The 18,993-nt window shown below is 36.5% G+C and overlaps 1 protein-coding gene and 1 long non-coding RNA gene across 2 annotated transcripts; both read right to left on the bottom strand.

Moving 5' to 3' along the window:
* Positions 1-1,867: 1,867 nt before the first annotated feature.
* LOC130990933 (cytochrome P450 81Q32-like) lies at positions 1,868-7,774 on the bottom strand. Its single transcript, XM_057915154.1, has 2 exons — positions 6,687-7,774; positions 1,868-2,622 (listed from the first exon to the last, which is right to left on the bottom strand). Exons 1-2 carry the CDS (start codon positions 7,554-7,556, stop codon positions 2,011-2,013), a joined length of 1,482 nt encoding a protein of 493 aa, XP_057771137.1. The 5' UTR covers positions 7,557-7,774; the 3' UTR covers positions 1,868-2,010.
* Positions 7,775-13,692: 5,918 nt separating this feature from the next.
* LOC130990931 (uncharacterized) lies at positions 13,693-15,350 on the bottom strand. Its single transcript, XR_009090984.1, has 2 exons — positions 14,691-15,350; positions 13,693-13,933 (listed from the first exon to the last, which is right to left on the bottom strand). It is a non-coding gene; the product is annotated as an uncharacterized LOC130990931 (long non-coding RNA).
* Between the last annotated feature and the right edge of the window lie 3,643 nt (positions 15,351-18,993).

Below are 18,993 nucleotides of genomic sequence, written 5' to 3'. Positions count from 1 at the left end.
TGAAGTAGACTTTAAATGAATTAATAGATACTATATATATCAATAATACGAGTGTTCTGTACTGGTGATCATTCGAAAAGAACTTCAAGGTTAAGCGTGCTTGACTTAGAGCACAACTAAGATGGGTGACCGACTGGGAAGTTCGTATAAATTATGCAATACTGTATAAATACGAAAATAAATTGTGGATATACGATAAAATAAATAAATAAAATAAATAAATAAAAAAAAATAATAATAAAAAATAAAAAAATAAAAAAATATTACCTAGGGCAAAATGCCGTCGGTAACGGCATATTGCCGTCGGTAATTACCGACGGCATTTTGCCCTCGGTAATATCTTGACTAACTCCGGCGGTGGCGCTCCGGTGGAAATTACCGACGACGGTGGCGCCGCCGCTAATTAGCGACGGCATTTGCCGTCGGTAATTTTCCGGCAACTCTCCCGCCGTTCAACGGCGGAAATACCGGCGGCGAAGCCGCCGTTAATTGCCGGCGGCGGCCGATCGCCGTCGGTAATGGCTTTACCGACGAGCCGATTAGCGACGGCGATTTGCCGCCGGTAACGCCGTCGGTAGCATTTTTACCGGCGGCCGTGCCTGATTACCGACGGCATAATGCCGTCGGTAATCGTACGTTTTTTTGTAGTGATAAGAGGTGTTACAAAGGCTGATGGGTCTGAAATCTTTCACCACTTTGGGCTTCTTAATCTTAGGAATAAGAACAATAAGAATTTTATTCCAGTGGCGTATACTAGTTTTCCCATTGAGCACACTCAAAACTTGCTCGTAACAGCATCACCAATCTCCCCCAGAACTTATGAAAAAAGAACTGGCCCGTCAAGTTATTTTGGGATATTTTAATTTTTTTTGCATCTAATTAAATATTTTGCTCAGCTCTCGACTTAGTAGTTAAATATTATTATGACTTTTTCCGTGTCATGTTTTAGAACAAAGATGTTGCTTGTTGGTTTTAATTCAAGATTTTTATTTAAAGGTTAGTTTTATTTAAAATATTTTATGATTTTCACATTAAATATTTTATTTAAATATAAGTTTAACACTTTAATTAGGTTAGGGTGTTACAAGTTAATGGATCTATATGATTTCTTATATACATACACATATATATATATATATATATATATATATATATATATATATATGGAAGGGCTACCGTAAGAGCACCTCTTAAAATAAGAAATAAGAATTAAGAAAAATGTATGAATTTTATGTATAACACGTATGAATTCGTTGTATAATGGTATGAATTGCGAAAAATAAATTTTTGCTACCTTTGAGATTCAAACTCAGGACCATGAATTCATCCATCAGGATGATGAATCAACCGTAGATCTTGATGATCGAAGGGCTGAAAATTATTCTTATTTTATATCTTATGAAGTGTACTTATTTTAGCCCTAATTAAAGGGAGTCTAGACAAAAACAAGTCTTATAGTGTAAAATAGGAATAGCTTTACACCATTGATCTACCTATAATCTAACGATTTAGATTTAATCTTAGAGAAATCGTATGTAAATATATGAATTTTATGTAGAACGCGTATGACTTCGTTGTATAAATATCCAAATTACGAAAATTAAAAATTTTGCTACTTATGGAGTTATTGTGAGAAATGAGAACCAAATTTCGTTCTCATTTCTCACAATAACCCCATAGATTGCGAAATTTTTTAATTTTCGCAGTTTAGACATTTACACATCGAATTCATACGTATTTTATATATATAGAATTGATATATTTACGTACATACCATTTCTCTAATATTAAATCTCAACCATTATATCATAGGTATATCAATAATATATATAAATCTATTCTTGTTTTATACTACTATACGAATAAGTAAAGCAAAACAATATATACATATAAAACGAGGGGTTCAAATGATGTGCATGTATAGAAGTTGCACATATGCAGGGTCAGAAGTCACTCGTGTTTGTAACACTGCTAAAAGAAATACAAAATCCAATTGAGTATTGATGAGAATCAATGAATAATAAGGTTGCTCATGATCTGTGTTGATCTACACATAGCTTGCAAAGGCACCAACTTAGGCATGGTGAGCCCCTCCCCTTCTCCCAAATCAACCTCCTCGCCGTCCACTCTCTCCCACTCAAAGCATTGGATCATCGACGCCAGCGCTAGCCCCACTAGCCGGTGCGCCAGCCCTGCCCCGGGGCACGCCCTCCGCCCCATCCCAAACGGCATCAGCTTATGCGCCTCAACTTCCACGCCCTCGAACCTCTCAGGCTTGAAGCTCGTGGGGTCCTCCCACACGCCGGGGTCCCTGTGTATCGCCCATGCATTCACGAATAGGAGGGTCCCGCGTGGGATGTCGTATTCCCCGACCCTGCAGTCGGAGGACGACTCGTGGGGCACGAGCAGCGGCCCGGCTGGGAAGAGCCGGAACGTCTCCAAGATTATGTTGTGGAGGTAAGGCAGCTTGGATAGATCTTCTTCTACTACCAATCGATCGTGTCCAATTTTTGCTTCCAATTCTTGTTTGGCTTTTGTGAGGATGCGAGGGTGGTTGAGAAGAAGAGACATTGCCCATTCTATGGTAATAGACGATGTGTCCGTGCCGGCAAAGAGTAAGCTCTGTATCAATTAAGAAAGGCGATGAGATTTATTTGAAAAATACATATGAAAATAATTGGAGCCAAATGGAAAAGTCTTGGGATTAGACTTATATATAGTTCCATAAAAGAATTTAGCTAGCTGTAAGATTGAAATAACTTTTAAATTGTTCTTTTTCATTTTCGTAATTGCAAATGGGTTTCAGTTGGCTTCACACACAGCACACACTAGGCATCTGTCCTCACCCAAGAAGAAGAAGAAAAAGTCAATTTTTTTTGTTGACCGAGATGAAAAGCACGTTAATTATTTAAGTGATTTAGTGGTCGTTAGGTTCGAATAGAGGAATGAAAAGAGAATGGAATCAAATAAATAAGTGAAATGGTAACAATAAGCATATTTTTATTAAGTGTTTGGTTTAATAATGGAAATGAATCATTAGTAAGAGATTCTCTTTCTTTTGATTCCCCTTTATTTTGAGGGGTAACAGATTGGGTGATTGAATTACCCTCAAGTAAGGGTAATGGTTACCTTATTATCCAAACCAAACAACAAATAATGGATTCAATTAATTGAATCATTTTCCAACCTTCTAAAACACCCAATCAAACATGGGCTTAGCCTATTATATTGTTTTAAACGATAATAAGCAAGTTGATATGAACATACGATAAACAATTTGTTATTTTTAATTTTAATTACTACCGAATTCATATTATTATATTCCATTCATCCACAAAACATCTTCCAAAGAAGAGTGGACATGATTTTATAAGAAATCAAATTATATATTTGACGAGTGGAAATCCCACAAATTAGAAAAAATGCTCATAGTTAATGGGTTACTTTCAAAAATGGTAGCACTGTTAGTGAAAATATGTTTAAATATGTGAGAACTGTAAAAGTGTTAATGGAATTATTTCTAAAAATGAATTAAGAAGATGTTTGATGAACAAATAAAAACAAAAATTAAAAAGATGTTTCGTAGACTAATAAAGTAATAAATATTTCGTTCTTGTCTCTATAAATTAATCAGTATTTTGACTGAGGACGGTTTAAAATAATTACTATGGGTCACTCTATACAACTATATCTGATAACATGAAAAAAAAATATTCAGGAGTGCAAGATCATACTCTCTCCGTTTCAACTAACTTTATCAATATTCTTTTTTTGATCGTCCAGATTAAATTGATAAATTTCTTTATATGGAATAAATATAAGCAAGGAAACATCTAATCACTTATTCATTTATTATATACCAAATATATTTAAAATACTAATTTTTTAAATCTCGTGCTATAAAGAAGTTGATCAATTTAACTGGGACGAAGAGAGTAGTTCTAAATTAATTATAGGATCATTTTAGAGTAACTCAAACTTGGTCAGTATATATAATTTAATCACTTTGTTGCGCTCTCTCTCTATATATATATAATGAGCTAATAACCTATGTTGCATAGGTACGGGGGTGCGGATGCGGGGGCGATACGATACGAGTACGGGGATACAGGTTTTTAAAAATTATAGGGTGCGATTCGGTAAGGATACATCTAATTATTAAGATTTTATGATATATAATGCTTATAAAATATATACAATTTTAATTTTCTTAAATTAATTATATGTAATTTACATTTTATTTTCCCAAAAGTTAAGTATTTTCAATTATATAAGTTAATTGAGCAACAATATAACGATTCAAATATTATTAGTCCAATATATAAGTCATAATTGAAAATAAAATTATCAAAATAACCTTGTGTAGGCCTTTCGTGCACGAGATACGTGAATTTCGCCTATGGAATTTGCGAATCCGATTTATTTTTATAAATTATTTTAAAAGATACGCCACGTAGCGAATCGGGTGCGAATCCGACGAGAATCCGAGAGAATCGCACCCTAAAAGAATCCGATTCGCCGTACATGCTAATTTTTGAAGAATCCGTGCATCATAGCTAATAACCCATTCATAATCACAAAGTTTCTAATCATTTAATTAATTCTATGTTTTGTTTAATTTATACTGCTGAAATAGAAATTTTATTGAAGAAAAACTATGTTTTGTTTAATTTATAACCACAGAACATTTTAATCTTGAATTAAATTAATTCATGTGAATTAAGGAAAATCAATATTTTAAGGGGACGTGTGATTTGGTTGATGAGACAGATAAAATTGATAGAATTGGAAATGTGATTAAATAATTCACTACCGTTCGGTGTGAAGGATTAGATATGATTGGATTAGATTAATCTTATAATATCTTGTTCAGTTGAGTGGATACGGCCCGTGATTCAATCTTGGATCAATGTCACATAGAAATAGTCTTGGCTTATCCTTTATGATAAAATTAATCTCGGGCCAACTCAATTCTAGGTAATCTCGAACTAATTTAATTTCGAAAACTGAATGCCCCAATGGTGATAAATAATCACTCAATTCAATCATCCAAACCAAACAGTTAATTAAGATTTATTATTTTATTAAGGGAAAAGTATCAAATAAGCCCCTGTCGTGGTAGCCCTTTTCACGTCTGGCCCCCTATAGTTGAAGGGGTATCAACTAAACCCCTGAACTAATTAAAATCGAATAATTTCCCCCATCTGACCTAACGTCGTTAAGTGTCCGTTAACGTTTGGGTTTAATTGCACCCTCTACTTCAGGGGTGGATCTGCACCTTTTTTTTTTTTTTTAAATTTCAGCAACCCACCTCCGACATCAACTTAACCGCCCCCCGTACTCATCGGCTCCAACTTACACTTTGTCAGCTCGCACGCGCTCAATCTCTTGATCGTCGACTGCTTACCGCCGACATGCAGCAGCATCACCAACTCCAGATGTGGACCTGGATCGAATCCTGCTTGGTCCAAATCCATATCCGTATTTTTTTACTTAGGTCAGGATCCGGTCCAAATCCTTTAGGTCCAAAAAAACGAGATTCATGTCCAGATCCATTAGATTCACAGGTTCTCGAGTCCTGACCCGAAAAAGAGAAAAAAGAATGGATTCGGGTCAGGACTCGAGAACATGTGAATCTAATGGATCTGGACATGAATCTCATTTTTTTGGACCTAATGGATTTGGACCGGATCCTGACCTAAGTAAAAAAATACGGATATGGATTTGGACCAAGCAGGATTCGATCCAGGTCCACATCTGGAGTTGGTGATGCTGCTGCATGTCGGCGGTAAGCACTCGACGATCAAGAGATTGAGCGCGTGCGAGCTGACAAAGTGTAAGTTGGAGCCGATGAGTACGAGGGGCGGTTAAGTTGATGCCGGGGATGGGTTGCTGAAATTATAAAAAAAATAAAAAAATAAAATAAGGTACAGATCCACCCCTGAAGTAGTGGGTGCAATTAAACCCAAACGTTAACGGACACTTAACGACGTTAGGTCAGAAGGGGGAAATTATTCGATTTTAATTAGTTTAGGGGTTTAGTTGATACCCCTTCGACTATAGGGAGCCAGATGTGAAAAGGGCCACCACGACGGTGGCTTATTTGATACTTTTCCCTTTTATTAATTATGCTTTATCATTCAAATCAAACGGCTCCTACTTATGTCTATTTTTAGAATAGTGGAAAACAATACTTTAAGAGTGTTCTTTTTGGATGATAAATTTATCATGAGAAAATAAGAGATAAAAAAAAAAATTCCCTTTAAATCTCTTCTTTCCTTTTCTTCATTTATAACAAAATAGAATTACTTTGTATATCCTTTCCCATCCCTCTTTTTTCCACTTCAATGAGCGATAATATTATAATTTTATTTTTTATGTGAAATATTATCCTTTTTTGAAGTGAAAATGAATGATGAGAAATGATGGAATTAATTTTTGTAAAAAATGAGAGAAAAGAAAAAAAATGAAGAACTTTTTATTATCTTTTTTTTTTCATAATAAATTTATCATCAAAAGAGAAGATATCCTACTAGGAAAGCAATATTTTAAGAAAAAAGAAAACATTTTAATCTTGAATTAAAGTTATTTTGGATCTAGCCATCCACATGCTATTTTAAAAGAGGAGGATGACTCTAGACCGATAAAAGAGATTAAAGAATAGAAATAAAGTTGAGGAGTGTTACCATGACAAGGCCCTTGATGGCTAGATCGGAATAAAACTCCGGCTCCGATTTCTGCAGAGACAGCAGATGTCCGATCATGCTGTTCCTCTTCTCCCGCCGGTGCTCATCCACCAAGCTCTGCAACATCTCGTCCATCTCCTCCGCCAGCGCCGCCAATTTCTTGGTGAAGCCTCCGTAGTCGATCCACTGCAGAAACGGCAAGAAATCCTGCGGATTTGACGCCTGCGCCACCACAAAAACGTCGTTGATCAGCCGCCGGAACTTCAGCCCCTGCTCGCTCTCCTTCTCCTCCACAAAGAATCTCTTTCCCGCCAGCATCCTCGTCATGTTGTTGAACGTCAGATTCGACAGCTTCGGCCTCAATTCCACCTTAGAGAATCCTTGATGACAAGATTTGTGGAGGCTAAGGAGCAAAAATTTCACTTCGTCTTGCCGGATTTCAAGGAACGCGCTGAGGCGGGCGCTGGAAAGCACCTCCTGGGCGGCGACGCGGCGGAGGCTGCGCCAGAGCTCGCCGTAAGGGGCGCCGGACATGGTGCTGTGGTCGTAGCCGATGTACTTGTCAACGAGGATGTTGGGCCGGTTGGCGAAAACGACGTCGTTTCGGGTGAAGCATTCCTCGACTAGGGCCGGCGACGACACCACCACGACGCGGCGGACGCCGAGCTTGAGGGAGAAGATGGGGCCGGCCCGCTGGGAGAGGCGGTGGAGGTTGCGGTGGAGCGGCTGTTTCAGGAGGTGGAGGTGGCCGATGACGGGTAGAGCCACGGCGGGGTTCGGAGGCAGGCGGCGGCGGGGAGCTGAGAGCTTGTAGATGACGAAGATGGATATAACAGCGAGGAATGTGTAGAAGAGAAGAGGTGTGTCCATGTTTGGCTTTGACTAAATTTTGCTCAACATTTGCAGCTATAATATATGTATATAGTTTGTATTTGCAATTCTAACTTATATTCATTTTTTTTTCTTTGATAGTTTTATTATTCTGTAAATTGAAAAACATTATTATATAGGTTTAAATTTAAAGTGGCCCGATCGACATTAGGTGAGTTGCTAGCTGCTCCTTCCTTTTGCATGCGAGCTTGCAAGCTGTCTTTATTTTTCCTATTGAGGAAGTTGACTATATATAATATACACGTGAAGATAAATGTCAATTTACGCGAGCAATGATTATCAATATGAATATAATATGCGTGTGGGTTTTGGATAGACAACTGAAGATTTCACACACGCCTCGTTATAATTTACACACAATTTGAACGTACCACCAAACATATACTTCAAAGGGGTAATTGCCCCTAAATACATTACGTAATACATTTGCTCAATGACGTGGACGCAATCTGGTACAGAGACGTGAATTGATTTATCAGAGAGAGAATATGCCCTAATCTGGTACAGAGACGTGAATTGAATTGGGGTGTAATCTGGGCATATTTTAGAATTTAGGATAATTAGTGGGTTTGAACTCAAATATGAAAAACTAGAATTTAATAGGAAAAAAAAGTAAAAAAATGTGTTATTTCCTACATGGTTGCCACATCAAATTTTTTTTTTCCGGCAAGTACATGTGACGATTCCGGCGTCCACGTCATTTTTCCGATCGGTGGTTGGCTGACCATGTGCAATTTCAGAAGAAAAAGAAAGGTTATGTATTAGGAGGCAGATTTTAAAGGTGAGGTGCAATTTCAGAAATTGAGCAAAGATAATGTATTTAGGGGCAATTACCCCTACTTCAAACTTCAAACGTATCTTCACCCAAATTAAACTCCAAAAAAAGAAGAAAAAAACAAATAAACAAAACAAACGTATGTGGAATCGAAATTGCTAGACTCATCGAGCAATGAGATTCATCTATGTGAAAAATGAGGTTAAAGGGTCATTAATCACCCCATCTTTTTTAATAAAAAATAAAAATTGTAGTAGACAGTAAGTTGATTTTTTTTCAAATTCCAAAACTTGCTCAACGAAGCTTAATTGTTAAAATATACAGGTTAATTGTCTATAAATATATGAAGTATAACAAATTTTGATTTTTAATTCATATTATTTTCATACTAAGAAATACATGTTTTTTTTTTTGAAGGTGAGCCAAAAGTAGAATTTGGGTCTAACTTAATTTTACGTGTAAGTTTGAAATTAATTATGTGATAATTCACGTGTCATGACTTCTTCTAGATCTGCATGCTAAAACGAATTTATTCGACAAAACTAATCTTTTTTGTCATATGTTTGCCATATTTTGTTACACAACTTAATTTATTGTAATAGTTAACTAATATTATGCTGATCATGGTGCTCAAAGTCTGACAAATAGTAGCACTTGTGCATGTGTAAATTATGGATTAGATATTTAGATTACCTAAATAAAAAGATTAATTAGTAGAGCACCGTGAGTCCATAATTATTTTAGTGGCCGACAGTAAGCTTCCTGAATTCCGATGGACATTAATATAAATTGACGGCCTTTGGAGTGTTTTGTATTTGCCTTTTCATTATAGTATTGGTAAATCTCATTGTTTAATGGATTAATATTTAGGTCATCAAACGAGTCGCAAAGGGTGTGTTTGGTGCCTCATGTAATCAAAGATTGTTAAATAATTTTATCTTATATAAATATTTGATGGTCATATATTGGGGGAGGACCGATGAAGTCTTGGAAGGCGCTCTGGCATTTGGGGGGGCGGGGGGAGGGGGTACTTATTTTAAGATCGTTATTTTTTTGTTAAGACGAGGATGGGGTGGTTGAGGTCGCCGGAGGCCACGGGGGTAGGATAGTAGTACTTCTGTTGAAACGGAGTTGAACTTAATTATTTTTGAAACAATATAGTCGTGTGGTCATTTTGAAGAAGGAAACACAATATTTGGTCACTAATTAAAAAAATATAAAATTTTGCCATTTTTTATGTTTTAGGAGTGTTTTGCCCTTAATTAAGGCGGACCAGATTCAAGTCAGATTCGAGTTTGCGCGGGGGTTAGGCACACATGGCACTATAAGTGTCATTGGTGCCATTAGTGCCATATACTCAGTGCTGCACCAATGATACTTATGGCCATATATTAGTGTTATTAGTCATATGAATGGTACTCATGGTCATATTAGTGTAATATACATGTGTGCTGATGATATTATTGGCCATATATTAGTGTTATTAGTCATATGAATGGTACTCATGGTCATATTAGTGTAATATACATGTGTGCTGATGATATCATTTAGATGAGTACAATTATATGACCATTTTGAACACTTCCCCGTAGCACTTAGGGTTTATATTCTCCATTTAGTATGTTGCACAAATAGTACTTATGGTCATATTAGTGCCATTAGTGCCATATATTCTCTTATGTAGTGTTGCAAAAATGGTACTTATGGTCATATTAGTGCCATTAGTGCCATATACTTACAATACGCCAAAAACGCACATACATAACGGATTTTATCCGTTATCTATGTGAAAAAAATGACGTAAAGTATAGTGGTGTTGTGTATGTGGCGCTCATACATAACGAATATTTATACGCTATCTATACTATTATACATAATGGTTATCCATAAATAAATAACGTCTGATAATATCTGTTATCTATAAGTCTTACACATAACGATTCTGATCGTAATGAAAGTCTATATTTCTCTGTTATCTATATAGTTATACATAACGGTTTTTTTTTTTAAATAAACAACGCTAGAGTTTCCGTTATCTTTAAGCCTCATACATGGTGATCGTCGTATACCACCAAATAATTCCTGCAATTCTACCAAGAATTAAATTAGTATAGCAATAAACAGGGTCGAACCACAGAGAACGGGTAAAAGTATTCAAATTCCTAAAGATCGAGTTTGGTGTAGCCAAAACGCCTTAAATTGAGAGATTGATTATAAACTAAGAAAAACAATAAATAAACTAAATAGCAAATACGAGATAAATCAAGAATAAAACGGACGCGATTCAAATAAATCCACACTAGTCACTACTCTAATCATAGACGCAAAGATAAATTAATTCTCATGTACCAACCAGGTATAGGATACCGTCAATGCAACGGACGTACCCCAATTCTCACTTACTTTATCGATAGTCAGCTGTAGATGCCAAACCTAATTATTTCTCTTATTAAAACACAACCTAGCTGTAAACGACAGATCTAAATTTAATGTTTCAATAACATTAAGATGAAGGGACCCGATTTAAATAAATTACCCAAGAAAAGCAAGTAATAATCCGTCTACCATTTTATTTTCTACTACCGATACGATAGCTTTGTCACTAATTAACCCGATTCCAACAATTACGGATCAGGTGAACTAATTGACACTAATTTGAATTAACCTAAGGTGACCAGGCTCAAGAAAGCACTCGGCTCAGGGAACAAATCAAAATCCAATTAAATCAATTAAACACCCAATTAGATCTCACAAATTTTGAACTAGTGTTTCATTATTCTCACCGAATCAAGAAATTAGCTACTCATACTAATAATTTAAAACATAATAAAGAAACGAGAAATCATAACTAAATAAAAGAAATAAAAATCAATTGATACTGATTACCAAATTGTTCGTGTTCTTCAACTTGTGCACAAAAGGAAAAACTAATAACTAAAATAAAATCTACCGCCGCCAATCCCTATTACACGTCGCCCAATCTCATGTCTCCTATCTTGAGCCACCAAGGATGTTCTGGCCCCCAAGTCAAAGCTAATTCCCCAATCTCTCCACACGTACAAACTTCCTAAGGCCATAAGGTATATTTAGAATTCCTCATAGTCCATTAACTCTCATGGGCTTAATTACAAAGCTACTAATAAATAAATAAAGTGGAGATATTGTTAGAAAATAGAAGAAATATCCAGTTTTGATGATCCCAAAATCATTAGATTTATCTTCTTTAGACTAAACTTCTTGCTTGAACTCAACTGTTAGAGTTCAATCGTTTGGCTAGAATGAAAGTAACTGATAGCTGTAGTTTCTCGATGACAAAGACTGAAGAACCTGAAGACTGAAGACTTTGAAGATCAAAGCTCAACTAAAGACTAATCAATTGAGGAAAGATACTGGAGATACAAAGGATAACCTTTAGTAAAGTCAACGACTGATCAAGTAAAATATAAAAACACAATTGATTATTGAAGCTTTATCAGTCAACTTTCTTCTTCGGACTAAAGCTCAGAGATCCGCATTAAATGCTCCTGCAACGACATTAAATGCATCAGATTTGAAGATCGTCATTTCCAGTACGCCAACTTTCCTTTTTGGTGCCAAAGTACCGTCGCACCATACTCCTAGGACAACGAAGATTCAAACTCTTGACCAATCAGGAGTCAAGCAGATTGAAGCCTCAGCCTATAGCACAGAATGTGTCACAACGGCAGAAATACTGAAGACCATCTCTCCAACGGATCTATTCAAGACTTCGCCTACAAATAGAGCTCGAGGAAAACCTTCAATCTGGGGAAAACCGATTCGAAGACATACGCTGAAGCTCTGTCAAATTAAAGAGCCAACATTTCCACATATAGATAAATTTCGAATCGAAGAAGAGAGTAATCATCGTTGTAAAATCAGTCTAGCTGATTACCTAAACTCTCTTAATAGACTAGGCACTTCTTATTTTATCTTAAGTCTAGAATGGATTACTCGAGAGCCTGTTCTCAGTAGTCTGAGTTGGAAGAGTCCTAACCTCTTTTCAAACAAGAGAAAAGTGTGTTTGAATGCTTGTTTAGGACCAAGAAACTAAACAGATGGTTCCTTGGCACCAGTTAAGCCAAGTGGTTGTTGTTTAGTACCAGGAAACTAAATAGTACGGTCCCTAGGCACCAGGTAAGCCAAGTTGTTGTTGTTTAGTACCAAAAAACTAAACTAGACGGTTACCTTGGAACCAATTAAGCCATGAGGGAGTTCAGATTAAAGGTTCTGTCTCCAAAGACATTAGCATTAGTTGATGGGATACGACAATGTCAGGGCGTGCTAAGTGTTAAACCTAATTCAGAGTGGATTGGTAGGTTTGCTGTGCACCTTTAAGTATAAGCCCACAGACTAATCATCTGGTCGTGGAAGTAGGAAAGTTGTTTTTGAACCATGTAAAAATTCTTATGTTCTTAATCTGCTTTCAGTTATTCCCTTACTCGTGCTAAACTGTTTTCAACTGAACTGGATTAACTGAAAAGTGTAACTAAGGATTTTATAAGTGGCAAACTCTTTTCTAAAGGCTATTCGCATTAAGTTTAAATTCCGCTGCTGAGTTATTAATCCTACTGACGACTCAACAGATAGTCAGAGAGATTAATAACTTCACTCTGTTTTACAAATTAGACTGAAGCCTTACTTAGATATCAGTTATGCCCAGTGCTCGACTGATGTCATTTTACTGAAGTATTTTCAGTATCAGTCTACAACCTATTTTGAACTGAAATCTGGTTACGTTTGTTTTGTTTGCGAAAAATAGCCCACATGTGTATTCTCTCCCCCCCATACACCTGTCAGTCAACCCTCCGGGACCCCAACAGATATTATGTAAATAAATTCTAAATTATTTTCCACTTTTAGCATCTTCTCGGTTCTTCATAAATTGCATCAAAAATTTCTTCATTCTCTACTTCTTTCCTCTTGACTCCATCAACATCGAACTCTTCAATTCCTGCATCAAAAATCACCTAAGTGTGTATATTAAATTCAATTAAAACACAAATAATCCAAGAATGTGAACAACTAAAATACATACATCAATACATAACGGTTCTGACCGTCATGAAAGTTTATATTTCTCCGTTATCTATATATTTATACATAACGGTTGTTTTCATATATATTACACTTGTTTGTGTGATCTTGGAATATTATAATAACGTCAAATTGTTGTTTAGATAACTCTTTTGTTTACGTTATGTATGTTTTTATACATAACGGTTGTAGTTGTTATGTATATTTTTTAAGTTTTCGTTATTTATGCTACAAACAGCTTTTTATAATTTATTTGCAATTAAAATTAATTCTAAAACAACCAAATAATAAAAACCATCCATAAATCATGTCATATACCATCCAAAATATTCATACAATCACCATCCGAATAGAGTCAACAAAAATACATGTTCTACCAATCGTATGTCCAAAGAAAGATAACAAAATGGTGATGTAACTAGCTAGATAATCATCTCGATCCGAATAACCTTTCTCGCGAAGATGATAGGTGCCCATTCACCTGGCTCCTGGTACAGTCCAAACAGAAGGCATGCTCACATGGGCTCTGCAATAAAATATAGTTTCAGTATATAAGTTAAACATAAATGCAGAGAAAATAGCTGCATTTAGCACTCCTCATAGCAACACTCTTCTTTATAGCTTCAAACAGATCAGCCACAAATGTCAAGATGTGCCAACAGGCACAACACATAGAAGCATAGATTCAGGTAAACCATGATAACGTGCTCTTGAAACACAAAATGGAGGCACATCATGAAGAAAACTAAAATACAAATACTAACTTTTCAATTATAAGATTATCAGTAGATAATGTTGTCCCAATAAAAGAGGCAATGTCTTAAAGCAAGATATTAAGAAAAAACCGATCATACACACACGTAAATGTTCATTTCTTCATGAAGTCAAAGTCTGGAAGGAAACAGATGCATCGCAAACACATAGTGGCAAAGATTAATAGTAAAAGAAATACTAAAAAAGAATACTAAATATATATGATAGATATATAATTTTCTTGACTCATGAATCGAACATTAGATTACTTTGAGTGATAGGATAGATTAATAAAATATAAGATTGAGTATATGAGGCATAAGATGGTCAAACAAGTTCAAAATTAATCAATCCATCAAACGGTCGATTAGCTTGAATTGTTTTTATCTATCCATCCTATCACTCCAAGTAAATGGCCACTTAGGTCATCTAAAGCTCAAATGTCATTAAAAGACTATAGATGTTACTTACCAGATGCCCATAAATAGCCACGGGAAATTCGCATCAAACACAGAAATGAACACACTCACCGAGCTGGCGACGGGAGCAACGTCTAACAGACTTGATAACAGTAGTTGCAGATGTTGTACCCAGACCCTTCGCCATAGGAAGATCAGCTAACACGAGATGATCGGGGCAAGCAACTGTGACGGTGTCCACAGGCACAGGTTTGCAGTTGCACCATGACTTGAAATGTCCCAATTTCCAGAGCCACATTACTTACTTCTCTTATATAATAGATTTCCAATTCAACATAAAATTTTTCATGGCAGCAGGTCCTAATAACATGCACTTGCCAATTTTGTTTTTCATTGAAAATAATATTTAAAATTCCACTTATCAAACACGTCATGGTAAAACGGAAAAGATCATTCTATAACGAGATACATAATGAAACCAGAACAATTTCAACTTTAGTATACTAACCATCTAAAACAGAACCAAATCTAAAGTAGATACTAGTAATTTACAACCAAATGTAAAACAACCACCAGCGGAGCAAAAAGAGTCGATCGTTTCACAACTTCGGGAAATGTGCTTGTAGATAAGAACCAAGCGAAATCGGTGAAGGAATATTAAATTGAATTAACGTTCCGTTTGCCCGATGATCGTTTCTTGGATTATTATTAATTTATCATACAACGATTAATCTTAAACATGCTCCTATGAATTTAACAGCTGCACGTAGGTGGTAGGAATACTTACTTGTAAAGCGGATGCAGAGGTCGTTGACGATCGTATCGAAAGACTCCAGTTCTGATCTTCTCGACTGTATCCCGCTCAGCTTTCACCATTGGATGGACAACGAGCTATGAAAGTCCTAAGCTGGAGAATCCCACACGTTTCCTGCGCCTACCAGCTCTCTCAAAAACTCTAATTTTATCAGTGTGTATTTCCTGAGAGCTGACAGCTGTATTTAAATAGAAAATACAGAGGGAGGGGGCGCAGGTTTAGGGCTAGGGACGATTTCCAGCTCTTTCTGGGCTAGGAGACTTTGGGCCAGTCCAGGGACTAGATACAAGGAATAAAGATGGGCCTCAAATAAATTAATTTATCTATGGTCAGCCCAGACCATAATTAATTTATAAATATCAGTTCATTCCACTAGAGAACCGATACTGACTTACCCCTTTATTGCCGGTGATGAGTCGGGGCTTGTATTTAGACTTATTAAATCCTCGTATTTAAAATATCCGACATCCATTAATTAATTATAGCTCTGACAGCCTTAATTAATTAATCTCTTTGTAATCGTTAAGCAGTACCACTCAAAACTTATTATTGCGTCTGAACTTAATCAACCTGCAGGGTTTAACGCAATAAACATTATTGAGCTCCTTAAGGGGATGTCATTATCCTATACGGATACGAGTACTAACACAGATAATCAAATATCATATATTAACCGCTATCACCTGATCACTAATTTCTTAGCAACAAAATACCGCAACTAACACGGTGCAATTGTAGCAAAAATTGGTAACCGAGTATCATATCCACAGGGACTGACACAACGAAACGACTTTAGCTATCCCCTAAACAGACTATAACAGTAGACAGGCAAACAAAAGTAGAGATTGATTTAATGGAACTAAAACGCAAATAGCAATAAATAAAAGCACGTAGACGAATTCAGATATGAAAGACAACTGATCCTAGGGTAGTAAATTCATTAACTAAATCTATGCAATTAATCTACTAATCCTATGTACCAGTTTAATCCAGTTATGATGAGAGATCACTTAATTAATCAATTACTCTCGCTAGAGCAGCAACGATCGTAGATTAGTAAATTATCTATCTCCGTTAGGTCTCAAGAAAATATACTAACTCCCAATAGCTCCTAAGAATAGCTCCGTATGATCCACCTATCTCCGCTAGGTCTCAAGGTTAAAATCATATCATACATTCCTGAATCCGCTAAGCAGTTATCTCCGCTAGGTCTCAAACCGAATAGCTAAACATGCAAACTATTGATCAGATAATTCACAAGAAATTAAGCACCAAGAATTATGAATCATAAACTGGAAGGCACAAAGGTATTAACAAATAAATCACATAAATTCAATCAACTATTTACAAACCCTAGAATCAGCTAAACGAAACTAGCCAGACATCGCAAAAGAAAACATAAACATAATAAATAAGAAAGCAATTGTAAAAACTAAATTACATAAAAACTGAATGAAAACGATTGTAGCGGCTTGAATCTTCAATCTTGATCCAAGCCTTGAAAACTGGAAAGCAAAAATATTTTAAAGCTATAAAACTGAAATATGAATGTTGGGTTTTCTGAATAGGTCAAAAGATGACCTATTTATAGTTTTCAGATTTCCTTCGATCACCATGGAAGTTGCCATGCAAAGTAGAATTCTAAAGATAATAGAATCGTGTAAAATAAGGCAACTCTCCAGCTGGATGCGCGCTCTGGAAGACACTCCTACTCTTGCCGAATTCGCAGCTCTCGCCAATGGAACGGCTGTCATCAGGGAAACGGCTATCGCCAGGGGAACGGGTCGCGCCAGAGAAAATAGAGTAATTTAAGCATAAATCAACTCCCCCACACTTAGCCTTTTGCTTGTCCTCAAGCAAAATCCATATGAATCTTAGGAAGAGATTGATTTCAACAATGTTAATTTCCATCCAAACATTCACAAAGTCAATTCAAAACTTTACAATCAACACACATCTCTCGATTATGCAAGTAACTCAAAGTTTAAGAAGTAACAAAAGAGTAATGCAAGTAATTCGATCAGACCCAATTCTCCGCTAGAAGTGAATTCCCTAATGTAATCGCCTTTATAATCAATATCACCATATTTTCACACTTTGTGTGCTTAAGATTTTCAACAGTTGAGCCATAATTCATGAAATTAAAACCATTTGGATGTAATCCAAAGTCTTTTCACTTGGTTTCCCATGCTCATAGTTAGACTAGAGGAGCAGAGACTCAGAGCTGCCACTTTTTCAGAACAGGCCAGATGTTTCAGAGCTGGCAATTTCAGAGTTGGCAATTCGTCCAACTTTTTCATTTTTCACAGATAAGATATGATCGTAGGCAATCACAATGACAACACTCCTTCTAGCATCTACCAGACAAATCACGTTTTACTAACTTACAAAAGTGTTGCAACAAAAATCATAATTCTTTGCACAATCAAGATACATATATCAAAAGTAAAATAAGAATAACCACCAAACAAACACAAACCCGAAATACACATCGAAAACCATCTTCTCTTCCACAAATTCATAAAAATTAGCAAGATTCGAGACCAAAAACTAAGCGTAGAAAGATTGATCTCACCCAATTTTTGAAAAATATAAGCAACAAAACACCCCCCCACACTTAAAGCATGCCATGTCCTCAGGGCAAAAGAAAAAGAATGAGAAAACATCCCTGATTATCGGCATTGACAAACTGAATCATCGTGAGAGGCGGTGCAGAGGGGAATTTGCGGTCTGTTGCAGAGGGGAGAATGGCGGCGCTGGACAGGGTAGTGAAGAGAGTGGCGGCGCTGGGTAGGGCAGCAAAGAGTAGAAAAGGCTGCGCTGGAAACATGAAGATTTCCAGAAATCTGGCAGAGAAACACAAGATCCACAGCGGTAGTATGAACAAAGCGCGAATTCTTTCAACTTCCAAACACCGCACTAAAAACCCAAACAAAACAAAGAAACAAAGAGAAACAAAATGAAACAAAACGAAACTAAACGAAAGAAAAATAAAACAAAGAAAAACAGTTGGGTTACCTCCCAACAAGTGCTTAATTTAACGTCTAGAGCTCGACGATACCTCAAAAACTCATGGAGGTCAGAAACAACACTCTAACCATTGGAAAGCTTTTCTACTCTTGGGTGCTCTCTCCACCAAAACACTTCTCTTGGCTCGAACATCCTCCACAAGCATTGCCCCCTTCTCATTCTTGTTCCGAAAAATCCGGAATTTCACTTTCTTCTTCTTGGGGGTATGGGTTTTGAAAGACCCCCCATCATGCTCCAAAAACAAACACATCTCAAAAGTCAGAAGTTCTTTTGGTTTTGGAGTCTTTTTCTTGGCTTCATACTTGGGCAGCTCATTTTTCTCAACTTCTTCATCCTCCGAATTTGCTAGAAAACTGTCAGCCAAATTAACCACTTCATTCTGGGGAACTTCCTTTGGTGGAGGTTTCTTGAAAATCACAGTTTCCCCATAGGCTCCCAAAGTCATCGTCCCCCTTTGCATATCTAGTTTTGCTCCACATGTGGCAAGGAAAGGTCTCCCTAACAGCAAAGGCATCTTTGGATCCTCCGGAATATCCAACACTACAAAGTCGACTGGGAAGAAAAAATCAC

The sequence above is a fragment of the Salvia miltiorrhiza genome, chromosome 6 (genome assembly GCF_028751815.1).
Source record: "Salvia miltiorrhiza cultivar Shanhuang (shh) chromosome 6, IMPLAD_Smil_shh, whole genome shotgun sequence".
NCBI lineage: Eukaryota > Viridiplantae > Streptophyta > Magnoliopsida > Lamiales > Lamiaceae > Salvia > Salvia miltiorrhiza.
Note: the sequence above shows the minus strand (reverse complement) of the source record. Positions and strands in the feature narration are given on the sequence as shown.